Source organism: Acanthaster planci, linkage group LG03 (assembly GCF_054643075.1).
Source record: "Acanthaster planci isolate LZ-2023a linkage group LG03, COTS_SCS, whole genome shotgun sequence".
Taxonomy (NCBI): domain Eukaryota; kingdom Metazoa; phylum Echinodermata; class Asteroidea; order Valvatida; family Acanthasteridae; genus Acanthaster; species Acanthaster planci.
In genome coordinates, this window is record NC_141779.1 from 19554225 (window position 1) to 19580770 (window position 26546).

Below are 26546 nucleotides of genomic sequence, written 5' to 3' on the forward strand. Positions count from 1 at the left end.
GTTTAGGGTAATGGCCATTGTGCTGTTGAGTAAACAACCTAGAATCCTCGTGTGTGGGAATGCTAGAAACGATCGAAATCTAGTATAAGACCAGTGCCTTGATGCCCAGCACGGCTGCTTACATCATTCAATGCCAAAAGGAAGACTATTACTAGGCGACCCAAATATGGCTGAAACAACATTTCCTCGGCTGAGATGACTGCAACAGTTTGCCCGGCTTGATTTCGATGACTTCAATGAAAAATGCAAGGTGAGGTGAAATGTATTGTTTGGCAGTAAATGTGTGGCGGTAGAATACGGAACTGATATTGCCTCGAAGATAAATGCGGGTAATGCAGTGTGTATACCACTGAAATGTAATCCATATTCATGGTTTCAGATGGACCACCACTATGATTTCAGGGGTAGTAGACCAAGGGGTAGTAGACCAGCCATCATTTTTCTCATTCCTCCCAGTGCGGGGATGAGAAACATTAAAACACCTTAATAAATTCATATCAAGGCGTAGCGACATCATTCTCGTTTTTCTAAACTACGGCTACACACTGCATGAACATGTTTCTAATGTCACAAATACTTTTAATGTTACTTTCACGTCAAATTCATGCAGCCAAATGGTGCCGTTATCGTTCCCATAAATCATTCCGCGAGGAAGGCTCATTGGCGTCCGAATATTGGGTGCCTTCCCTTGACAGTTCGTGTACTTTTATTGCTTTCATGATTATGAAAACGGGTTACAAAGTGCATTGGATGCTAAGCACACTGGATTCGATTATCTGTATGTACGAATTATGCAAACTGTTGGCCTTCAGGGAAGCCTTCTGAAGGCGATTGCTGCGATCAGAAGAGACTAGAATGTGATTCAACAAGGAGGTATTTGCGGTGTATAGTCTGTCGGCTAGTGGTGGCCATATGCATTTTTGGGTACATTCTTTGAAACTCCCAGGATCACCAATGTATACTTCAAGGAGTTCAAAACCACTAATGCCATTTTTGTTACCCTTTTGCGGGCGGAGCCTGGACTTGAAAAAAGTGGGGCTTCTAGTCCAAAAAACTGTTCGGCTAATTAAATTTTCGTTTTGCACGTTTGGAGAGCTCACCCTATATTACTATGTTAAAAAAAATCCAGAATGTTGCCTATTTTGGGGGCGGGGCCATATGTATATAAGTGGGGGCAGATGTCATTCACAGAAAATCAAGTTTATATGTGAATCTTATTATTATTATTACCATCCAAAACAGTGAACTTTACATGTCAAATCTTTGTGTCGTTTTGTTCCCCTCTGGGGCATGTCACACGTTTTCATCATAAGGGCGAACGCTCTGTACTACACTTGTTGCAACTCATATGGAAATGACCTTTTTAATATCACACTATACCGGCACTGTATGGCAATTAGAGCACAAGACTAAAGACAACACAAAAGAAAACTTGTCACAAATCTATTTTCACGGGTCAAGATCCAAATCTTATTGAACCAAACAACACTTTTACCCATAGGGTAAATTGTTTGGCATAACATTTTACACAAGTGTCACATATGCACTGTATTCTGGTTGGTGATTCCTAAAGATTGCTGTTTCAATGATTTAAAAAAAATATTCTGATCCATTCAGTTTTGTAGTTACACGTATTTTAGAAATCTTGGACGGTCGAAATGGATTATGTCGTACACAGAGTGTGATTTTTATATATTTTGGGCTTGTACAGTGTACCATTGGAAAATAAAATTAGATGGTTAGATGCAGATGGTTCATTCCAATAAGAAAAGAGGAAATTGCAACCATTCTTTCAGGACTTGCCTTCAGGTATGCCTCTAGACATTTTAAAAAAAAATTTACCATTGATGTGGCCTGTTGTGTCACAACAGTGATATGAGTGCATACCATTTGCACAACTTTAACCTGTCGCTTTCTCTGGCCCAAGGGCATAGGCTCCAGCATTATTAGCCGATGGCGGTCACTTGTTCCCAATTTGAGGACACTAGTGTCCTGACTGTAAATATGAACAGTACATCCAACCTTGCCTGAGAGTGTCAGCCTCAACCTGAGAGCTGACTCCTCAGTGGTTCCAGTTTTGTTTGACATCACATCACTGCTGTGGTTGTAATAATGTGACTTTGGGAATAGGCGACAAGCTTCTGCGCAATGTAAGATGTAAGTGAACCCTTTGTTACATTGCTTCTTAGAAATGCTCTGGCATATCTGATTTCCATAGCATCCTCTACCTTGCAGTTTCTTACAGGTGTTTTTTTTTTTAAACCACCTGGGCGTCGTTCTCTGGTAGTTTCTTCAGTGATCCTTCCACGGATTAATTGTCCAACACAACTCGGAAAATTTAATAGCAACGAGCTTTTGCATCTATCAGTGAAACTTATGCACCACCAAGATTCTTGCAACTTTTGAATTGTTTTACTACCATGAGCTCTTGTACAACTGCCATCCCATCATCTATGAGGCGCATCAAGCCACTCTGATCATCTGTGGTTTTGTGAGGGTCTCCTGTTCAGTGATTTGTAATTCTCTGAAGCTGCTGATGGTAGAATCTGTAGTACCGTGATAACCTAGCTTGCTCTTTTCCAGAGTTGGATGAAAAGAACCACTGGGCTTCACCAGAGAACGGTTTGATGGTCGAAAATTCATATTTCCCTATGACCTCTTCCAAGTTCACCTCACGGGATGAACGTGCCACTACCAGCGATCTTGACATGAGGCCTGATGTAGCACGCACCGTTATTACACTATATCTTTGGCCCGCAGCTTGATCTACTTGGCGGCAGCAGGATTCCATGGGAGTATATTGCATTTATTTATTTTATCCATTAATCTGTATCTCTTTTTCAAAACAACCCCTGTGATTCAACACGTAATTAATGTGCTTTCTCTTGCTGGTTCTTGAATTACCTCCTTTGTTATCGTGTTGAAAAGGTAGGTCTTCCTGGAAGTAAAAGTATCACAGGAGGCCAGAACTTTCTGCAGCTGTCAAGTGGCTCGCTCTTGTCTTTTCAGTAGATGAATTGAGACAATGGTGCTCTGTTCTTATCATATGTGACATCCCAATCATGTCACGTGCAATCCTTGTCAACTCGGGAGCATGTATGCAAAATTTCAAAAGCGTGACAGAAGGCTGTGTTATGCACCTTGCCCTTTCAGGTTCTTGTTGCTGTGTTCCTGAGCAACCCCAAGACGAGTAAAGGGGACATGGAGGTATTCGCTGTAAAATTCGGCATCAGAATTTCCTGCCATGTATCGGGTTAAGTGGACTTCAAGTGGTGCATGTGCGCGAGGTAACATGCTGAACATACATAAGCCTGTCGTATGCAAGGAGGTAAACACACAATTTTTCGAGAGCAGACAGGTGTAGAAACCAATTACCCTGACGAGTTGCACGCAGGAACTGTATTAGTGCCATAATTTGTCCCATGCCCATTAAGATAACTTGGTATGCTGTGTATTTAGCATTAATATCTGCAAGCTGTCTTGAGAGGTCAAGAACTTCAATTGTTACAATTTATGCCACGTGGGCTTCCCGAACACCCTCTTTGCTTTCTCATGCATTTACTAACATCACAACACTGCAGTATTGTAGTGCACTTCATACAGCAGGATATTTTGCATAAAAGGGCTTCAAACCACAGGTCAAACAATGTCTGAAGGGTTACCATGAACTTCAAGGGCCCTGCTGCAATGTGCACCATGGACAATTTAACTTACTACCACACAGCTATACAAATCTGCCTCTCTCCAAACCTCATATTCCATGCACTACCTTCCACTGTCTTTCCTAAACACCTGAGAGCACACCATGGTGAATGGAAGGCTCCTGGACACATTACCCACTTATCTTTAGATTGGGAGTCCAGGTATAATTCCAGCTTCAAAACTCTTTGGCAGAGATCCATGTCAAATGTGACAACAAGCTTCCCGGCACAACCTGAAGCTACAGCACATTAAGCTTGTGGGGTTCTTCAAGTGTAGTTGACAACTGTGCACCTGGGCGGCATCAATTATGGGGAGTGAGTAAATAACTTTATCGATGCCTGTACCATCCTCCTTTATCGTCATAACATCACTCATATTTTCAGCGATGACACTTTCAACATGGACACATTCATCACTCTCAGTTTCATCGCTATCATTTGTGTGAATGGACCCACCCATACTTTCATGAAAAGAGCATGCACACATTAGTCTCTTCTCAAGTGTAGTGTGTACAGTAAGCTTCTCCGGGTACAAGTTATCGCAACAGTCGATTTTTCTAGAGAGGCAAACCACTTTTCCCAGGCGGACAGGGAAAGACTGTCGGAGAGGAGGGGGAGGAATTATCAGCAACAAACTGATAAATCGTCAATAGTAAAGAAGGGAGGTCAGTTTTGAGTCCTTTTTTTTTTCAAGTCAAGCGTACGGGTGATTTCATGCCTTTTCCTCGCTTTTTTCATTTTCTGTTTTCTTTTCTTGTCAGTTTCTCTTTTTCTAATTTAATTTTTTTTTCGGAAGGCGCTTTCTCCCTGTCCCCTAATTCCATGAGGAGTATAGATGTACGACCACGACGAGCCTCCTTTGTGTGTCCTCAGCATCTGACTCCGCCCCTATTGCGCATATAGTGAATGCTTCCAGTTCGACGTTTTTTTCAAATACCCATTGAAAGCGAAACTTTTTCACTCAGTGATTCCGACGACTTCAGTTTTGTTGTGAGTTCTGAATTTTATTTCCTGCCTGTACGGCAAAGTTTGTAGAGGTACATGTACATGCACGTCTGACAGATGCTATTGAATTTTCAGATTGCCTTGCACCAAAATGTCAACGAAACATAAATTTTTCTCTACAATCATGGTCATAAAATTCTTCGAGATTACAGTACTGGGATTTATCATTATCGCAACCAAATACCGCGAGAGAATAAGCTGTAATCTGTTTTGTTTTTTGTTTTTGTTTTTTTTTTTCCGGTGCCATAGGGTATCTCATAATTTCGGATACTACGCCACCAGTCCTGGGATAGTGGTTTAAAAAGGAGATGAAGGCTGCGTAGCGGTTTAAAAAGGAGATGAAGACTGTGTGATGATCCAAGCTAAATTTATGGATTTGCGTCGCATTTTTGGACTTTGCCCCACATTTGATCGCCGTCGCATTTTTGGTTTTTGTGTCGCATATTTGAATGATGCAATGATACCGCAACATGTTTTTGTGTCTGACTGCTGGAGATTTTGTGACGCCTTCGGTTGTCATATCACATTTGAAAACTCACAATGGATGTTGGCAAATCAAATAAATCGTGTCGTCCGCATAAGGAATGATTTATGACTTTTCAGAGCTATCACTGTCTAGTGAGTGACCGGAAGAAACCTGACATTGTTCTACTTGAGAAGCAGCGAGGCCTGCTTGATAAATGCTTCAAAAGCTTTAAAACTTACGTTACAGGCTAGTGAAGCCTATGAAGTTTTGATTTCTATTTTCGTGAACATGCGCACCCGTGTTTTAGGAGAGCCGCTCGACAGACAATTTGTCCCTTTTGGGCGGTCCTTTTGGGAGCTTTTTTGTCTCTGATTTTTTATTAGTTTGTTCTTGCTTTATCGTTTTTCCCGAGAAATAAAGAAGATTTAAATGTTGAATTGTGCTAGATTAAGATTTTGCTAAAGACGTTCGGAGCCGATCTAGCCGCAAAAGACTTTCGTTAATTAATACACAAGCTACAATATCTACTAACTTGATGGCGCCCTTCCCTTTTAACGCTTACTTCCGTATTCCACTTGCTTACTGTACATACATGTACTGTATGTACATGTCCATGTACGTGCGCTAAGTTTATCAATAATGCCTGCAAGTGACGTGAGCCGGTTGTACATACATGTAAATTGGAAGTTCAGAATGTGATTTCAAAAACGGGAAGGTTTAACCATGGATCAACTCAGCTTTTGAGTTTACTTACTGTTTTGATGAATTTTGAATTTGACATTGCCTTGCCTACTAGTACTGGTGTTGTACTCGCCCTCTGGCTACATACATGTACATATCCCCTGCTCTTTACAGCTAGCCTGGACAAATGCTGGGTATGATCAAAGCCATGACAACTTGTCACTGCTCGTAGGCCCATAATCGTATGTATGAAGTTACCATGGTTACATGTAGGTTACAGGTGTTGAAGTTTCTCTTTTTATGGACGTGATATGGCAACCTCTTCTCAAAAAAAAAGTAAAAATGGAGTGCTGCTGGAAATCACTAATCTGGGTAGTATCATCAGCCCCATCATTACTCATCAAGTAGCTGGACATGTCTCTGCCTCTGGTTGTCATGGTTGTGTGACCTTGTTGTACCTGAAGTTGTAGACACCAGGTCCCTTACACCTGCAATCCATCACGCACTGTAGAAACCAATTAGACTTGACAGTAGGTGGCAAAATTAGGGACTTATGGAGAATATACATTCATCAACATTACGTCATTCTTGGTTAATCATTGTGGAATATGTTTTTGCTGATTTTGCAGTGGCAAATGATACCGTAAGTTTGAGCATGCAGTGAGTGTTTTTTGGATATAGGGACCCATGTTACCTAGTAGAATTTCAGACTTTTATCGCTAAAAGTAACATATTCTCCATGGGAGCCACAAAGATGGGAGAAATAAAATAAAAGTCCAGAGAATGTATTGTTAAAATTTAGCCAAAAGTGAAATAGGGTAACTTTGTAACTTTTGGGGGTAAAAATGGTCCAAAATGCTCTTCATGGGTCTTGAACCCCCAATGAGGTCCAAAGATACCGTACATGTACCAGCAAAATATCATTTGTAGGGCAAGGGCTTTGTATTTACTAGGCATGGGTGGATAGATGCGAGGAAACGATTTGTGCAGCTACATGTACATTAAAATTTATGACCAAGAACAGCCTCCAAGGCACCAGCAGTGCAAGCTGTTGAATTCCAGTTTTAAGGAATGGCTGGTTTTTATCCTCTTCTATTCTTTTGAAAATGTTATAATTTGCCCAAAACTGGCTGCATTTCTTAAATGCAGCTTGCATAAAATTTGATACCGTTAAATTTACCATTTTTCACGGAGTGGGTGCTTTGCTGAGCGATTTAGGTACAACATCAGAATATCATAGCAAGCCTTTGAACGGTCACGTTAGTGTAAACTGGTTCTAAGGTACCTGTACATGAAGTTTCTCCTACCCCACAACAAGTTGCATTATTATCAAATTTATTTTGGTTTTTACAGAATCTGCAGTTGATTTGCGGAAATTTCACTCCTTGTGATCCATGGCTCTGGAGGTTTTTGTTTTTTTGAAAAATTCAAAATAACCAGATGATGATTTGTCAGGTTCAAATTTCTAAGTTCCCGAAAATGGTATTCATGTCAGATACCAGTGTTGTATTCGAGTCCATTACAAGTCCTTTCACAAGTCCCTTCACTTGACCAGTCACAAGTCCCTTCACTAGACCAGTCACAAGTCCCTTCACTAGACCAGTCACAAGTCCCTTCATTTGACCAGTCACAAGTCCCTTCACTTGACCAGTCACAAGTCCCTTCACTAGACCAGTCATAACTCATAAGTAACAGGGTGAACAATGACAAAAAGAATGCTTTTGTCACAGCTCATTTGAAATAGCTGATGAATTGGCTTAAGACTGAATGACTTGTGATGGACTGACCGCGGCTTGTGATATCTTCGAATACAACACTGGCAGATACATGCATGTACAGTACACTCCTGTGCTTGGCATTCACATGAAGAAAAAATGGAATGAAAATCTATATTTGCAACACTTGAAGTGGTACTGTGACCATAGAGCAATGGTGTGTTTTTTGCTCATCATTTGTTGTAGCTCTGAGTTGTGATTTTTTGGGGGTTCTAGGAAACTACCAGTGCATTACTGTAGAATCTGAGGGCAATTGAACTCATGGTGTTATCTGATGTGTAAGCACTGGTACCCTGTTAGGAATGCACTTTGATAAGACCTGTATGCTTCGCTGTAGGGTTGGCCTGCACCATCTTAAACAATTCAATTTATTAGGCAAATAAAGACCAAGTTCTTATGTTATGGGGACATTTCTCTGTCTCTACAACATTTTGAGTCGCCACAAAATAGGTGAAATAGCTTGTGTTTATCTCCACAAATATGAAACAAATATATGCAGACATTTAAACTTTACATGGGCAACTCAATGAGTTTGCGTGGCCTGACCAAATTGCAAATCAGTCAACCGCAATACAAAATAAATTCATGTATGACAAAGTCATGCTAGTCACCTGCTCCAAGTCTTTCCACTCCCATCTCAAAACAACTCCATCACAATGTCACTGTTGGTGTCAGTGTTCCTAAGTTTGGGAAAGTGATGAATTATGTGTAAGCTGTGAATATCGATGCCATCAGTGTTCGATCACTATTTTTGGTGTCCCTTCAAAATCACCATATTTTACAAACTATATTACTTGGGATAAATTTACAGTGATCTTCCCGTCAGTCCTGTGGCTTGTCCCACATGTACATGTATATGTAATTGTTACCTGTTTCATACTATCCCCATTCAGACACAGCACTGTACATGTACATGTATGTCTTTGTACATACTGGATGTCCACGTACATCACGGTAGAAATGTGATGTGAGTTATTTTCTGGTCAGATTGACTGCTTTGGTTCATGTATGAGTACCAGCAACTATTTGTTACTTATATGTTTCTTGAACATACAGTAAAAGTGGCATGACTCATACAGTGCTGACTGGTCTTGGGTTATGATCGAGAGAAGCTGGTAGGGTTTAAAGCATTGCAATTTACGTGGTTTTTATTCAAACTGCAATTGACAATTTGTGTACATTTATTTACCAGAGCACTGTTCTGATTTACTTCTTCACAGATAGATTGCCCTGGTACCCTGCCAACCTGTGGTGACTGCCTTCCTGAGTTGTTAGTGCTTCTTGTACAGACGTGCATAGTATACGAGTGCATACATATACCATACATGTAAATCTAATGGGCATTGTCGGTCATTTGGCTCGGACAGTCAGTGAATGGGAGCTCGCTGGTAAATTCAAACCTCAAGCAATCTAGGTTCACAAGTAGGAAGGATGCATGGACCAGATTTTGGTGGTGAGGTGCGTGACCGCCATTATGGTCAATTGGAAGATGTGCCGCAGGCTCCTGATCAGGTAGCCTCACGATCTCAAAATGATGATTTTGATGTCACTGTGTCGGAATCTAGCTGCCCAGCAAAGATTAAGAATTTCTGTTTCAAGAACATGGACTGGTTGCGGCGAGTTAGTGTGGAGCCGGCACTCCTTTTTGTCATGGTGTCTATGGGGCTGACCAATGGTGTCTCAATTCAGTATGTGCAGGAACGTATCTACGAGAACTTCAACATCACCAGTGCGTCAGGGGGTGCCTGTTCAAACCAGACGAGTGAGCCAACAGATGCAGAGAAAGCTGCAGCAGCTGAGCTGAATGGCTTTAATGTCATTTCAGGGTTTGCGGGTGGGTTCCCCGCCCTGTTTGTAACTCTGATCATATCAGCTGCCAGTGACCGCGTGGGGCGTAAACTGCCGCTCGTGTTGCCTGTTGCGGGCATGCTATGTGGCACTGTCGTCTTCCTACTGATAGCGTTGCTTGATCTACCTGTGGTCATCTTGCTCATTTCCAATGTGGCTCTCAGCTTCACTGGGGGATATCCGCTGTTCTTCAGTGGCTGCTCCAGTTATGTCGCAGACACAACTGCCAAGAAAGACCGCACATTTCTTTTTGCCTTGCTATTCACGCTTTCCCTTGTCGGTTCGGGCATAGCCAGCATCAGCGCCGGTTATTGGATCAAAGGGGGCAGCTTCGCAGATCCTTTCTGGCTGTCCTTTGCCCTGCTGTCATCTATTTTGCTGTATCTCATCTTTTGGGTTCCTGAGACTGTACGGGCTGATTCCAAGTCTTCAGAGGATGATTCCCTCCTTGCAGAGCCACGGTCCTCCAAGCTGTCTGCAGTATGGAAGGGCCTTTCAGGCATCCTTGGCGTTGCAGGGAAGGGTCGTCGAGTGTGGCTGCTATTGGCTCTCACAGTTCTGTTTGTTTCCATGGGAGTATTTGGTGCCATCAACAGTATTCTCTTCATACGACTTCTCAGCATGCCTTTCTGTTGGTCATCAGTTCTAATCGGCTATTTCAACGCATCAAAGCCTTTCATCAATGGACTAGGTATGTCCATCTTTCATTTTGTCAGTGTAAGATTTTGTTTGCATTTGTAATTTTTGTTTCGTTTTGTTTTGTTTGTATTTTGTTTTTTAGGCTTAAATTTCCTTTTACAATGCTGTTAGTTTTTAGGGTTGTCAATTTGTTGAGTTCGTCAGAAGGAATCTTTACTTTCTGTATACAGTGGATGAGAAAACTCAACAGCAGCAAATGTATTTTGCATCAGGGAAATGTACAGGTTTTGCCCCCACACCCACGAAACATACTACAGTATTACTCTATATCATCCTCAATACTATTCATACACTACTCAAAGAAAGTTAAGGACCGCTTATTATTTTTGTGTACTGTTTTTTAGATGAGATATTTTACTGCTGAAAATCATTTTTTTAACTTTTTTTATTCCAATAAAAAAAAACGTCCAGACAAAAAAAAATGAGCTAGACCCCCTCATGCTTTGAAAAAATTACATGTTAAGAAAAAGTGGTCCTTAACTTTTTTGGAGTAGTGTGGTTCATAAATGAAAGAAATGATTTTTCACCAAAAATGCAACTTCCATGTTCATTTATGAAAAAAGGCCATTTTGTTTTGAATTTTGAATAATGATGACCGTTTCCCACTTTTGCATTAAATTCCCTCAAATGCAGAATAGCAGCACACCTTCTAACTTCCAAGACATGCTGTGTTCTCTGATTCTCTGATGTGTTTATCAAGGGCTGAGAAAAATTAGAACTCTTTAAAGCCATTCGGATGGAAAAAATATAAGAATACAGTAGATGTGACTATTGGGCTCACTTTTTGATGCAGGGGTTTGCTGTGCCACACTTGATATATACTTTATGTGTATGGATTCCCTCTGCAGGCCTCACGCTGGGGGCTCGCTACCTTACTAAGTGCCTGAAGGACTACGCAGTCATTCAACTAGGTCTCTTATCAACAGTGGGCATGCTTGTCATCATCTGCATCAGCACTGACACGTATGGCATGTTTCTCGGTGAGTCACAGTTGTGGTGATGATATATCTAGAGTAATTGAAACAGCTATCTCAGGTCTCTCCTTGCAATTTGTTTCATTGAAGACGACTTGCACCTTGCACCAACTTGTGCCTTTGTAATAACTCTGTGAATGCATTTTGAATTTTTCAAACCATATCATTTGTACTCTAAATCTTAGAGACCTTTTAGGTCAGCTCACCAGTTGATGTTTTCCCACAGTATTTGCCTCAGAATTTGCCGCCTTGTGAGTTATAACCTATGGCTTCCATGGAAGATGATAGCAGGCCAAGAGTATGCTACATGTACATTTCAGAATTTTCAAAATTATCTCCTACACCAACTCGGACACTATAGCCCACTGTTTGTTGAACGCCCTTATTGTATCTAGATGACAGTGCATGTAGCAGAAGTGACATTCACATGATTCTTAATGTTCTTTTGTTCTGTTTTTAATAGTGAACGTGGTTGGATGTCTGCATGCACTGCCACCTGCTATCCTCATGGCTAAGATGTCCAAAGTAATTGAGCCCAAACTGCAAGGTATATGTACACGCATACACAGTTTACATGAATAGGTGCCTGAAATTTCTCAGTTGATTCAACATGCAGTAATAAATGGCTTGAACAGAACTGGAGGTACTTGCATGTATTCCTATTGAAACAATGTTTTTTAACCACATGTTACTGGGTGCTTTTAAAAATGCAGTACACACATATGGGCGATTTTCAAGATTTTCAGTTTTCAAAATTCTTCAAAACTTCATTTCATTTAATTGACGTTTCCACCCACACAAATGACTGTTTGGTGGCTACTCTAAGCTGACAGGCAACCTTCATTGACTCCTGAATATTTCAGGCGGGCCTGCTGCCCTGTAAACAGAGCCCAGAATTGTGAGGTGTTGCGTAATTTCGTTTGTCCCCAGTGAATGCGAGTGGCGTATTTTCAAACGCGGCTGGATTAGCATGCTGCAGTGCTGTGTCGCTCATCAATGGGGCCCTGGAGTACTTTTGTCCACGGTGCTAATCCGCGGGCGTGCTATGTCTAAAACAGTTGTAAACTGTTAAGGAACAGTGACGGATAACCTTCAAAAAATACAAGCCGAAAAATGATGGCAATTCCCAGCAGCAAGTCTTTTGTTCTGAGCACGGTCTTTTGTTACACGGACCAGCTCTTTTGTCCCATTTTGAGCACCCTGGCTCTGCATGTAAACCCATGGTGCTTGAAACAGGGTTCCCCGGCAGCAAGTGGTTAAAAAGCTACTTGATAAGATTAATTTCTCTTCCCTACATCAATTTTCACGGATTGTGTGAATATATTTAGGTATTTGCTAAAGGTACTCACTGCTTGGTATAAATGTAGATTCTGGTTTACAAGATGTATTTTTTTAAAATTGCTACAGAAATTTTCAACTCTTAACACATATAAAGAAAACAAAAATCATCGGGTCCCACTCACTGGGAAAAAAGAATCCCCATTTTACAATGATTTTAAGCTGCAGGTACCAAGAATTTCGCACACAATCATTTCTTTGATTTCAGAACCATTTAGGGGCCACCCAAAATTTTCAATGTTTTTTAACAACTTAATTTTTTAAATAATGGGTGGATGGGTCAAGGAAATAAATTTAAAATCGATATTGAAATCCAGAAAAAAGTTATTTCTCTGACTTGCCTGAAATACATGCAGCGTGCGCGCTGCACCAGTAATCCAAAAATGCAATCTTTTTCAACTTGGTTTCCATATACAGACAGGTTGACTTTGCCTGTACATTATTATGCATGTGTCAAACGTCATGGAAGGAGGTGGGTTTTACTCTTAGACTTTGAAGCTAGGCACTTGCTGCGGTGATCAGTAGGCCACACAAATGTAGCAGGGTACCCATGGTACCAGGCATATTATATAAACCTAACAGTATGCACAGTGAACATTGAACACCAGTCGCTAATAACTGTAAAATGTTCATCGCCTTGAATCCAAGACTAACTAGACAGCAGCAAACAGCATCCAAATCTGTTGGTTAGAACTAGGTCTACGTCTCCATTCTGATAGAAATACATGTGCATGTGCGTGGAGACGCAGTTGGCTATAGCGGTAGCCGTAGCTCAGGAGGTTCATTTCTGAGTGGATTGGACACAGCATGCTGTTGTGTGTGCAATCGATAGCGGTCGTAAAAACCAACATGGCTGCTGCCATGGACAGACCATGCAATCTACCACTACCAGCAAATCTTCAGAGTTTCTGGTCAGAGCAAAAGTTGATTATTAAAAATAAAACGTCACTAAAGTACATGTATCTTTCACCTGCACATTTCATTGCAATTCCAGCCATCATCTTGTTGCATTATGGATTTTTACATGTATTTGAATTTATATCAAATGCACCTACCTTGAAGTTGTGCTAGATGAAAAATCAGTTTTTTAAATCAAAATTGGGGGTTAGTGGGTCAAAACAATTTTGAAAAACAAGTTGAAATTTAAAAAACATTAAAAATTTTGAGTGGCCCCTTAAGGCATTCTTACTCTTTCAGTTGAAGCATGTAGTTACCTTAATTGGGCTACAGCAACTGCACTGAGCATGTTGCTCCAAGTTAAGGCTTGGTGCATAATGAGCCATTCAAGGGCGGATCCGGGAAACATCTTTTTGGGCCGGGGAGGGGTCAAAAATGTTTGAGATTTCTTTTTGTAACCTCTTATGGCTTATTGGAAGGGTGAGGCTTTATTTGGAGGCATTCAACTAAATGTTTTTCTCTCATATTTCAAAAAGAAACCATTGGAAGGGGGCATTGGCCCGCCCATTGCCTCCGCCCCCCATCCACCATCACCATTTAGTAAACATACTGGTCATGCAGATAACAATTCCATTGAAATCATAATACATCATAGCGAAATGTGGACTGGGTTGAGAGTCAAATACAGAAATTTGACAATTTGCTGAAAGGCACTGTACTGTCATGACTGTCACGTGTGCACTTTACCTCTGGTACACATTTATCGATGAAATGGTAATATTGACATGCTTGTTTGGCCTAGGTGCCCTGTTCTCCTTGACCGGTACCACCGAGAGTCTGGCCAATCTGCTTGGGCCATTCTTGCTGGGACTTATCTATCAGGGAACCCTGAACACATTCCCACTGGCCGTCTTCATTGTCATGATAGGCTTGACAGTCTCCACCATGGCCATTGTTGGGTATGTATTGGTACACTGTAGAGACTGCTCACTGGAAAACTTATGGAAAATCTTCTCTTTGAATGTTGGAAGGTGTACGCATGGATAAGTGTCAACATCGGAAATTTAGCTTGTGCCATGTATTGTTTGCCGCTTTCAAATTGTCCTGTGCCCAGTATACAGTTGAAGAGTTAACGTTAACATTTCTGAATCCTCAAAGCGGAGAAGTCGGGACTGTTGGGTTAATGCAGCTCAATTGTTGCTGACCGTTCTGAAAAATCAGACGTTGTGAAAATTTAGTCTAAGACCTCTTGTGAGCATTAAAAGAGGTTTGAATGAGTGTCTTCATGTGCAATATTAAAAATTTTGATTTTGTATATGAATGGTTGAGGATAAGAATCTTGCTTACATGTACCATGTACCAACAGCTTCGATCCATTGCTGGATTTTGTCCCGTTTTAGGGTGCTGATGATTATGGAGTGTGGTGCTGAATTAGGTTATCATCAACTCCATGACGACGGTGAAACTGAAGATGAGGAAGGGGAACACGTGGGTGCATCCCAAGGAGAAGCTAACGGAGACATCAAGTAGGAAACAGCCTCGCTCCCAGGCCTGCTTGCCACCTTGTTCCCAGTGGCTCATGTGTACTGGCCAATGTAGACTCCAAGGAGCAGCATCTTCCCCACTGTGTGCCTATCACATCATTCTCAGTGATTCACACAGGGAGGCAAATGCTGACATCCAGTAAGAAGCTACTTCATTCCCAGGGTTCAATCCAATTCATTGTTAACGACTGGTATAAAAGTAAAAGAGGCAACAGATAAGTACCCTCTATCTCAGGGTCTGTTGCTCACCAATAGAATCTTCAGATTTTCCTCAAAGTTTACTGTTACCCCAAAAGATGTCTCCAATATTTATCTGATCACCATGCCCACATTTTATCATTGTTTCTTAACTTTGAGTCTTCATTTATGGTTTATAACTAAACTGCAGTCAAGCAAAGTATTGCTGATATTACACCATTTCTAGAAATTCCTTAAAACCAACAGTTAAAATTTCCAAAATATTGGTTGTTACTTCAGTACTAATTTTAGCTCTGAGAAAATTTATTCAGGTCTGATTATTTTCAGTACATTATATTAACAATGTTTTAGAGGAGTTACACACCGTAAAGGCTGTGTATGAGTTTTAACAAAAGTTTTACATGTAAAAAGTGCATGTAAATGTAGTTGAAAGCTTTTTAAAGAAATCATGTAAAGCACTCTTGTTCCGTAGTTAAATTATTGTAAGTGTACTGTTTACAGGTGTTTCATTTTGCACTAAGTTATTACATGTATGTGCCTGTCAAATAAGTGCAATTTATTGGGTATTACACGGTACGGCCAAGGTCTCTTGGATTAGTATATTGCTCATGAAACTCTATGGTTAGGGCATGCATGGTATGGGGGTATACATGTAATGTGGTGTTATGTGAACTATCAATATTACATGTTCAATACATAACCTGTGTGATTAAAACTGATTTTTTAAACTTGTCATTACATACTGTTTTACAAATTTTGGGACTTTTAAAAATCTATTTTGACTTGTAACAATCAACCATATAAATTTTAATAATAAAATGCATAGCCTTAAAGAAAAAAAAATTGTAACAGCCCAGCTGGAAACTTTTGTTAGCTAGGCAATGTTAAAGCAGATCAGGGCTTGTTCATTGGCAGGCCTTTTAGACTTTTCTTGCAGCCCCACGCAGAGCTTCCAGATGCAAGAAAAGTGGTCCAAGTTTCTGACTAGAACCTAGAGCTGCAATTTACATGTGTACATGAAGGTTTAGGATAAACATACATGTAAATACATGTACTGCCATGGTTTAGATGCAACCGAATAAGATGATAATAGAAAGACAGGCACATATATACATGTACTGTATCCTATGCACGGGTAGTTATTTCATTCAACTGCTTTTGGGTTCTTAGGTAACTAATTCATAATTTTGTTTTTTGCAAAACAGGTATATTTTAGTAAGGAAATAAATATTATGGGCTTGGCTGGTATTAAACATGCATTTAGGACCTGCTCGTGACAATGGACGTGACTAATGCCCCAGCTGCAGGCAAGGGCATTATCAGTGTTCATTCTCCTGGGCCAGTCTTAAAGACCGGCTTAGCACATATTTATGCCCATTCAGAAATACCCTTTTAGTCAGAGAGTCAAAGAAAATCGGTTACGATAAACACTGATCCTGAGGTATATCCTAGTATGGACTTGGAGTGCGCATAGCAGTTTTTAATATGATCTGTTCAAAAAAGATGGGAAGAAAAATACCCAACTTTTATTACAAAATGAACAATACGTGCTAATGTATGTGAAGGGTTAAACTACTGTTTAATAGCTTGATTGGTATGGTACAATATAGACACGTGTACTTTATGGCATTATATGGTAACTTAAATTGAGCACATGTAACTTAAGATTTGCCCATAACCATGTAGATATTCTTTAATTTGCACGAGACATTTCTCTAAGTTAATTTTTATGCAGATTACAAAGCCGTGGTCATAAAATTATACACATAAATCAAGGAAATAAGTAGTTAAGTAAATAAATGGTGATGAAAATTTTAATCCAAGTAAAACTTATCTAATTTTTTTATACGGCAATGTACTTAAAGCATATTCCACAAGTCTTTTCACGTGGCATTTCTGGTGGAGGTTACTTCCCTGGTGCTGTTTTAGTAACATGCACAAATAAATTTTATTTCTTTTGCAACAAAGAGTTAGAGTCAGTCAGTGCAAATGATATATCCATCTCAAGAGACTTCAAGACAAAACAGGAAGCACTTAAGGCAGTTAAAGCATTCAACAAAACATGTAGCTGAGTAACAAACCAAACGTGTGTGTGTGTGGGGGGGGATCATTTCCAAGGGATTATCTTAGAATTAGCCATTTTCATCCATTTACCCTCCAACCTATCCAGCTGTTTTTCATCATCCCATTTTGGGGGGCTGGTGGTGGTGGGTGGGGGCTCTTGACACGCATCCATTGGAGCCTTAATTTGCATTTGACATGAGATCCTGAGGCTAATCCACACCACTACTGACATTCCCGTCCCTGTGCTTGCAGTTTTAAATTCCTTTTGAGCCTTAAAAATGTGAATTTAACTCTTCTAGCTTTCATATTGAGAATTTCTTGTGGAGTATGTGAAAACCACAGAGAGAGTTATCCACTCTGAAAGACCCCCTAACCAGGGAAGAAGAGCTGGACTGGTGGGGAAATTTCATCTTAGGTCTGGGCGTGCATGCAAAGACTGTACATTCCAACAGAAATTGGCGGCACATGCCCTGCAGCAAGCTTGCATGAAGCTGTAATAAGCACACATGACATTTTCCTCCCAACGGATGATGTTGCTTTACCATACCATAAACGTCATCTTCAGTAACAGCATCCAATGAGCCTGGGTGTTTAGATAAATGCAGTATGCAACATTTGACCACAAACACAACCCACCCTTGGTGAATGGTCATGTTAGACATGTTAGAGGGACTTTTGCTAAGCTTGTGCCAGCAGAATGCCTCTGCTGCGTAAGGAGAGAATGTCACGGTACTGTATGTACTCTGAACGCATGCCCACAAAATCCACCAGAATACAACTGCATACTTGGGGGTTTCATGAACATTCAAACCACTTTACAGTGGATAGATGGGCAAACAATTCATCCCTGAATGTATGTCATACTTCAAGGGAACGTATTGATTGTATTGATGACACTTTTCTTCCTTCAAAACCAAAATTCAGACAAGTCAAGTTTGTGTAACGGTCAACATGCACAAAGTTGACTGGACATGTACAAACCCAGTTTTCAACTAAACAAGCATAACCGCTAGCTTTTTGCATAAAAATGTATGTTTCTCATCAAGCACTATAATTTCTTCACAAGTTTTTCCAGAGCCCATAATGATACAGTTTACTAATTTACACGACAGTTTTTCTGTCCACTGAAAATGTGTACATGTACGCGTACAGTATTACTCCGTGCTGCAGATTAGACACAAGAAAAGTCCAAGAAGAGCCCAGTAAAATGGTTTCCAGAAGGGAAGCCTTTGGCATAAATAGCAAGATCCCACACAGGATAATAAATTTACAAGCAGATGAATTAGCTAGTAATGGCAAATGTTTGTGTTCATCAAACGTACCATCCTCAGCGCTGTGAAAATATTAATTTCCACCCCAAATCCAAATTCAATTGATGAGCACAGATGTACGTGTACACATCAAAAATATATTGCACACATGCTAAAATACAAAGATCTACAGTAAGCATAAATTACAAGCTTCTAAGGCTGAGTATTTATCGCTTTTTTATCAGAATTGACAAAAGATTTCAGCTATGTAAAATAAATTTTCCACAGGCAAAAGGAAGGCAAAGAGTATACTGTGTCATGTATAATAAGCATCAATAAACGACACTAAAGCAACACCACTTCTGAAAACTGATACAGGATAACAGCATCCCGCAATTTGAATCTATCTTGCAGCCTCGGTTTGATTCTGCGTCTTCTTGTTACCTTTAAGACAAGGGGTTGCTCTTGTGTGTCTCTCGTCTGGGTATATCGTCCGGAAGGTCAAATTGATGCGCATCTCTCTCTCATGGTACTCCTTGGGAATCTGATGCTGTGACATTGCCGAGGAGATAAGGGAGGGAGAAACCACACAAAAACACAGAAGTCAATGGTGCAATCTCGCCCCTCCTTTACATTTTGGTCAGTAAACGGGTAGCCTTTTGTTTGTTGACCTGTTTTTCATTTTTGAGGAGGGTGGTAAAGGGGTGGTGCTGGACACGTTGAAAACCAGGCGATATTCTCTTACCTGCCAGTCATCCTGTGTGTATCCTGTCATTAGTAGTAGGGTTCCGTGGGTCAGAGGAATCTCCAACTTCTCACTTTCGGAATAGTCGTAATCATATGGGTTGCACCCCTGCAGGAGACAAAACTAGTGACACTGAGGATAGGTCATGCGTCAAAGGGGTTAGCATAGGATGCCAATACTGTACATGTACGTACGACAGGTGCATATGTATCAGAGCGAAAGGAGAGTTCGTTGAGTCCTGTTGAAGGAAACAATCTTGAAACAGCAACTGACAGATACAATTGACAAGCTGGCAGCTGTATACAATATGAACACAGATTCATGACACTGCATGCATTCTGGTATTTCTGATGTGTGTGCACATTCTGGCAAATTTGATTGATTAATGCATCACTGGCTGGACAACACAGGTATGACATTCCTTGTGTGGACTTGTGAATAAATGTGGTCCCTTCACAGAGAGCGTAGAGAGAAGACATTGTGTGGATATGCTCAGGCCCACACATGGTTTCTCATCTCCAGAAAAATGCATTTTAGAGGCACTTTGGGGCTCGGGTTATCTGTTGTAAAAATGAAGAGAAACGTTCAAGAAAAGAGCAAATCAATCATGTTCAAAAAATGTGTTCAAAGTGCAGATTTTTAAATGTAATTTAAATGATTTTGTTCTTCTTAAGCACACAAAAAACAAATGAATGCCTGCGTACAAAGGAAACGTACATGTATATGACATGGAGGTGCACTGAGTGAGTAGAGATTACCTTCACATCAGCATGGTATGGTACCACCCTGTTATTATTGTCCTATGAGGGCTACATGTACAGATCGTTTGCCAAAGCCTCTCACGTACATACATTACATATTTTTCATCTGCACTTGTCCGTCTGGAAGTTCCTTTGAAATTTTGAAAACACTGTCGATTGTATTCAATAATCAACATCAATGTGCTTTCTTCAATTTGTTTCATCTTGGTTCTCGCTTTAACAAAAGAACTATGTGAACATAATGCCAACAAGCAACAATTTACTTCCAAGATTTTTTCATGACTGATTAAAGTCCCCACAAGTTCACAGACCAATGCCATTTCACTGGCTATTAAGCTGCTTTCCACTGCTGGGGCTATAACGCAAAAATGTATGAACATGAGCAACACGTCTGCTGAAATTAATCAAGAAACTCTTTCATCTAAAAAACCTGCAATTTAACGAGACACAAGAGCTCACCTTCGCAGGTTTCTTGCGCATTTGAAACATCCTTGTCTGGCCAAGTGACAAAGATGCGATTTTTGGTTGTTCTCGCAGGCCGTATTCATCATCACTGTGCCAAGCCACCCCATCTTTGCCACTCCGATACTTGTTGCAGAGCACTGAGTTGAAGGTCATCGACATTTCATGCTCTATTTTCATCTTCAATTGTAGAAGTGTTGGAGGCCACTGCATGCAATGCACAAAAGAATCTGATAAAATGGCTTTAAATTCATGATGTTCTAACTTCTAACATTTTAGGTTGTCACATGTATACCAGTGATATTACAGGCAAAAATATACGGTTTGTAAAAGACACCTGCAGACTGAAATCTTCACATTAGTGTAACAGTCAAAAATTGCAAAACTGCTCTTAAAAACAGTCTTAAATTACGGATCCCAGACATTTTTCTTTATCTTTCCATACTACTTTTCTTCTTGCATCATACTTTCATGCCATGAGAAAAACAGGGTACTTTCGAACTACATGTACATCACAGCTTTCTGGGCAGCAAATGAAATGAAACACCTGTCCTCACTGCCATGCAAGCCCACAGCAACAAGGGAGCCACCTTAAGGTTTTGGGATGGAGGGCTAGTAAATATAGTAAAATATTAATACTTTTAGTTATCATAATTAGCATATACTGTATCAACCAAGTATAACCCCAGGTCAAAATGTGCTCCGAGGGCTTGCTGCTGACAAGAGTAAAGATTGCCTCCGGCTGTCCTTACCTCTTCATTGGCTTCCATCCTGACTTTAGAGTATGCATAAGGGTGTTCTCCATACCAGCGAACAAGGCGAGGCTCTAGGTAGTCCTGTCCTGAAACATCAAGTTCGGAAATGTGACAATATTTCACACTGATGAATAACAAGTCAGGACAGTACAGTGTTCTAACTTCTCGTATGAAAGATTGGACCATTTTGACTTTGGAATAAACAATCAGCTAAAAGCATGTAAATTATGGTATTCAAGCAAATTGAGAAAAAGATCTCATTTTACATTTAGTTCAAATTTACAAATCAAAACAAAAACAAGCGACAAACATGCATTCACATTTCATTATTTCCACTTAAGCCTTTTTTGAACCGCAAATTTTTTTAAATAGCCAGAGGAGATTACGCCTTGGGCGTAAGCATTTGTACATGTGGTTTAATTAACAGGTAAGCTCCAATTTTTGTGCAGGCTAGTACTGCAGCAATTGTACAGGTTTGGTTCTTATCTTCCCTACAGATTGGTGTAGATTTAAAATGTATCTCTCACCTATCTCTCAGTATCCTGGCATGCCAAGGCATACATTGTATTTGGAATATGGAGCTGTCCTCCTTATCACTCTATGAATTCCTTCCTACATTGTAATTTGCTGAGAATTGAAACTATTCATACCACAGTGTTTTGGAAAAGTCACATATAACCTATACACACCTGCTCTGTTTTTGTTTATCTGTTGTTTGAAGTCAATTTCCTCGTCAAGTTGGCAGAGAGCCTCATCAGCCTCCTCCTTGCTTAAAAAATTCTTAAAAAGCACTATGCTGAAACAGAGAAACACCAAGAAAAATTAAAAAAACAATGAAACAATGCCATAAATTGTTCAGTTTACCTTTTTAACTTTTTGACATTTACCAAACTTGCCTCAAAAACTTTTACCAAGGCAGGAGTCATGTAACACCCACGGAACTGGCTGTCTACCGACAAAAATATCTTATCCAGCTACGCATTTGGCTGCTTTCCCCTTTATCACCAATATTTTTTGTCTCAGAAGGGCAAGTCCAGTGTTTAAACACACCAAAAAATGTAATGATGAAGGAAAAGATCATGCCAAAAGTAATTTGTCCACAGTAAATCAGTAATTAGGGGGCCTAGATGTACTTACTGTGATAAGCCAGACGGTCCTTCACTGATTGTATGCTCCCCGTCTACCCTGTAAAATTATGATCATAAATGAATTATATACAATTGCGTCTTGCACAACCTGCATGGTGTAACCTCCCCAATTATTCCAAGTGGTATATATTACGGTTGGGACCTTTACATGTTTAAACAGAAAAGTCCTAAATCTGTTTACAGATTTTCCCAAACGTTTAAACAGAACCCCCCTGTTAATTAGAGGTTTGACGTTTTAATTGACAAAATCTGGTGTTCATTTTTATTGCAAACAATGCCCATAACATGTAATCTGATTTTAAGAACATTTTACTACTCAAAGGAATACCATGAATTCATCTCCAGAACTCTGTGTCAACCATGTACATTGTACGCAATTTGTTGGGTTTCAAGTTTCCAATGACACTTAAACGGTATGAGAAAGTTTTCTAAACATTTTTAATAATAATAATTCACAACCACTTGTAAAGCGCCCTCTATCTAGCAAACTATTCCAAGGCACTGTATTATCATTATCCCTGCACACTAGGCTCACACATCATCTGAACATTCCTGAAACCATCTCAGCTCCCTGGGGAGTATACTAGCCTGATGCTGCCATTTTGGTGCAAACGGCTAAACAACCGTGTCTGCCCTCACAGGTAACCATTTAAGCCATTTACTCCCGGGTGAAGAGAGACACATAGGGGTAAAGTTACCCAAGATCCCAACATGCTGCCACCAGCTGGATTCGAACCCCTAACCCTATGATCAGAAGCTACATGTACAATCCCTAACCACTGGGCCACATGCCTCCTTTTTCAAATTAAACGTAAATTCCCACCATTAGAGTATATGTACAGTACATGCAGTGTGTATATATTAAAAGTACACGTACATGTGCATGTAAGTTGTAGCAGACATATCAAACTTAACCAACAAAGTTCACCACTGCTCAGGACTCTTGTGAGGTGTGTACAGTTTTGTTATTGTTTTTTGAGGCCAATGAAATATGTGCTCAGCTATGACAGAACGATTTTGCTGCCAGATTCCAATGATAGAAAGTTTTTTCAAAATGGAGAGAGGGCAGGCAGAGATACAGTGAACATGTACTTCTAAGACTGTTTATGGCTGTTCAATCATGAAGAAAGCCTTGCTGTATAAACTCTGATTAATCCCATCCAAAATATAGGCCATGTCTAAAACCAGCTTCTGCAGCTAGGTCTATTGTCAGGGCTTCTCATCATATTTCCACTGGAGTGAAGACCAAGACCTAGCTCTAGACAACAGGATTTGAATGCAGCCACACACATTAGGGCTTCATGTAAAAAAAAAATTAAATGCTACGGAACCGGGCAACTTTCAGCAAAATCACTCTCAAGTGCACTGTGCGGCCAAAAAATGATCGATGAAGCCTTACTCTATTCTTCTTGGTTTTTTAGCCTGTGAGATGCTGACTTCTTCTTCAGGTGGGATATACTCGTACCGCTGGTGCCTCAAATCCTGCGGCTGACCGATGTAGCATTGGGAAGCATTTTGTCCAGGGTTCCCCTGATCTGAAGTCTGTTGGTGGTGATGAGAGCCACCTCCACTCTTTGGTTCAAAAACTGGCGCATTGGGATTCAGGCCAGGGGGATATGGCTGAGGGTCGTTGCTGGGGGGCTCTAGGGACTGGTGTGCAGGGCCGGGACGAAAGTTGCCTTGCATTAGAGGTGGGTACGCCCTCCCTCTCTTGGGCATGACACCTCCGCCCCTTCCTCTTGTCTGGCCTCGTCCTGGGACCTGAACTTCGGGGGCCCATCCTCCTTGGATCCGGCTCATTGAACGCTTTCCTCTCCCTCGGCTCTGCTGTGAAAACATGAAGAAGTTCCCCCATCGTGGTTTAGAACTTTTTTCCCCACAAATTCACTCGGCTTTCAGTGCTGAAAGTGTAAAACTGTTAGCCAGTATTTAAAACAGGGAGATTTTAATGTTCATGTAGACATTATTTCATCTAATATTATGCCAATGGCTGACGACACGTGAATGATTTATTCTTGCTGCTTCTTTGTACAAACTGAACTGTTTTGTAAACACAGATAATTCTGTTCATTTAAGCAATGAAGCCACCTTAGATCTCTCCACATCCCTTAGATTCACAACAAACTTACCATCCCACCATTATGTGATGGTTTAGATGCTCGACGTACTTCTTGAGCTGCCATAATTAATTCAATTAATCAATGTAAAGGAGGCAGAGTCGAAATCTTGCTTCTTGGGATGAATCTACCAAAAATTTCACAAAGAAAAAAACACATAGAAAGTAAATATGCAATCTGATTGAGAAGATACAGAAACTAAAGGAAGAAAAAAATGAAAAAAAAAGTTGCATTTACATGTAGAGTGGACTCAATCCTGGCAAGCTAGTGGGTTTGCAGAGCTGTGTGTGTACCAATTGGACTATCGCAATACTAGTGTGGAAACTTGAACCATTACAGACTGGTGATGATAATTGTGCAATGCCATAACTATGGAATTGGGAAGTCGCATATATTATCATGATCATGGTTAAAATGACATACAGCCAATTCAACATGTTTGATAAAAAATTTTAATGGAAGGTGTTCCATACACGGACAACACTAAATTTCCCTTAACCCTCCTATGCTGAAGTCACTCTTTGGGTCACTTGGTAAACACCTCAAAGGAGCACAGCTGTGTCGTGTTGTGCACTGCACCAACATGCAAGAGAGTGACCTTGGGCACTTAAGCATATTTGTGCTGTAAAACTAAAGGAGGGTTAATAAGTTGTTAAAATGTTATAACAGCCATCAGAAAGTGACATGTGCAAAAAAGTGAAATTTAGCTTAGAGAATTCTGAAGTTACTCAGAAACACTTCATAGGTCTGTGCACAGGGGCAACTGTTGTCCATATGTGGAACTCTTTCCACTTTGAATTTAAAAGAAAGTCATGACATTTTTAGGCCTACTGCTTTTTATACAATTTAGTTTTTAAGATCCTTATCTGGATGTAAAGTGCTGATAAAGGGCTAGGCCAGTTACTGTAATAGACCTACATTGTAATTGGTGTCGCAACTAATGAACAATAAACCTTTTCAATGTTTGCAATGCATTAAGGATTTGACAAATATGCAATGCATTTTATGCACAACCCTATGGGAGAAGTGTACCTGCACAACGTTAATCTGTCTCCATTTCATTTCACGCTCCATTTCATGCCATCTTCTTCTGACACAGTGTTGCATTATTGGTTTGAGACAAAGATATTTACAAACTTTGAAGTTAAAGCTGGGAAGAAAAGGAAAATTGGGAGAATCCCTTCCAACAACACTTTCTGGCATGAACTACTTTGACTAAGATCGTGAATACCAATGCCTGGTACTGTCCAATCAAATTCAAGACTTGTTGTAGCTCATTTATCGATCAGTGGTGACCACTCACATTCATTTTCAGACTATAGACTGTCGTGTGCCCTTTAAAAAAGACAATTTAGGATGAATTCTTCTTCTTACAAACATTTAAAAAGTTACTTGAAACTGGTTCTTGTATAATCTGATAATGTAAAAAATATAGAAAACTTTAAATTGATTTCTGACTGGTTCATCTCCCCCATAAGGTTGTGCATAAAATGCATCGCTTGTTTATCATCCAAACCCATAATGCACAGCAAATGTCGAAAAGGTTTATTTCTAATGCCAAAATAACCATGAATCCCAGATGGTCCGTGATGACAGAGTTACCGTGACAAGGATTAATATTACAATGGTATTTGATGTAGTCTACCACAAAGTACTAGGACTAGGGGTCTTCTACATATACTTCTTACTACTGCCTGGCCTCCTACTAGCATGACTAGTACTAGGCCTACTACTAGTAAAGTTCGTGTACTACATGTCAGCATGGAGGAAGAGGGGACATCCTTCTTCCATGATGTAACTTAGGCCATGGTAAAACAGCTGTAACTTGCAAGCTGCATCATGGTCATATGCATGGTCATGATGCACGCACCGAGCATTCACTTTAATAGGGCCCTATTCCTTTACAAGGCCAATGAACAACAAAACAAGTTGATCTTTTCAAGTCAACTCACGACTCGTTAGATGATGCACTTGTATGAAAATGACAATCCCATCTCCTCGTTCAGTACTTATTAATAAACACAATGAATGGAATTGTTGCTCATCACCGGCCTACATGTGTACGTCATGGGAATTCCCTGTTAACAAAGACAGCGCCCCCTATAGACTAGATAAAGG

General features: G+C 40.3%; 2 protein-coding genes across 8 annotated transcripts; one reads left to right on the forward strand and one right to left on the reverse strand.

Annotated features, from left to right (window-relative positions):
• LOC147799711 (proton-coupled folate transporter-like) lies at positions 1–17093 on the forward strand. 6 transcript variants are annotated; one of them, XM_087134388.1, is made up of 6 exons: positions 1–250; positions 8849–10167; positions 11024–11155; positions 11613–11696; positions 14187–14343; positions 14785–17093. In XM_087134388.1, the coding sequence occupies exons 2-6, from the start codon at positions 9060–9062 to the stop codon at positions 14912–14914; spliced, it is 1611 nt and encodes a 536-aa protein (XP_086990514.1). In that variant the 5' UTR covers positions 1–250; positions 8849–9059; the 3' UTR covers positions 14915–17093. The 6 variants fall into 6 exon arrangements, with proteins under 6 accessions (XP_086990514.1, XP_086990516.1, XP_086990513.1 ...); XM_087134390.1 differs by lacking the exon at positions 1–250 and adding an exon at positions 5746–5847; XM_087134387.1 differs by lacking the exon at positions 1–250 and adding an exon at positions 5760–6095.
• alkbh3 (alkB homolog 3, alpha-ketoglutarate dependent dioxygenase) lies at positions 17061–26524 on the reverse strand. Of its 2 annotated transcripts, none has more exons than XM_022254683.2 (9): positions 26381–26524; positions 24441–24555; positions 23711–24135; positions 22301–22348; positions 21853–21959; positions 21161–21249; positions 20406–20615; positions 19186–19293; positions 17061–18990 (listed from the first exon to the last, which is right to left on the reverse strand). In XM_022254683.2, exons 2-9 carry the CDS (start codon positions 24492–24494, stop codon positions 18844–18846), a joined length of 1188 nt encoding a protein of 395 aa, XP_022110375.2. In that variant the 5' UTR covers positions 24495–24555; positions 26381–26524; the 3' UTR covers positions 17061–18843. The 2 variants fall into 2 exon arrangements, with proteins under 2 accessions (XP_022110375.2, XP_022110370.2); XM_022254678.2 differs by having other exon boundaries at positions 23711–24138; positions 26381–26523.
• Between the last annotated feature and the right edge of the window lie 22 nt (positions 26525–26546).

What these genes read in the sequence shown, in the direction of transcription:
- LOC147799711 (XM_087134388.1), top strand. Translation starts at nt 9,060, where the DNA reads ATGCATGGACCAGATTTTGGTGGTGAGGTGCGTGACCGCCATTATGGT. An exon ending in CACGTATGGCATGTTTCTCG is followed by an intron (nt 11,156 to 11,612) that starts GTGAGTCACAGT and finishes TGTTTTTAATAG; the next exon opens with TGAACGTGGTTGGATGTCTG. An exon ending in AATTGAGCCCAAACTGCAAG is followed by an intron (nt 11,697 to 14,186) that starts GTATATGTACAC and finishes TGTTTGGCCTAG; the next exon opens with GTGCCCTGTTCTCCTTGACC.
- alkbh3 (XM_022254678.2), bottom strand. Translation starts at nt 24,494, where the DNA reads ATGGCAGCTCAAGAAGTACGTCGAGCATCTAAACCATCACATAATGGT. An exon ending in AAAAAACCAAGAAGAATAGA is followed by an intron (nt 22,349 to 23,710) that starts GTAAGGCTTCAT and finishes ATAATTTTACAG; the next exon opens with GGTAGACGGGGAGCATACAA. An exon ending in TGCGCAAGAAACCTGCGAAG is followed by an intron (nt 19,294 to 20,405) that starts GTGAGCTCTTGT and finishes TGTCTCCTGCAG; the next exon opens with GGGTGCAACCCATATGATTA.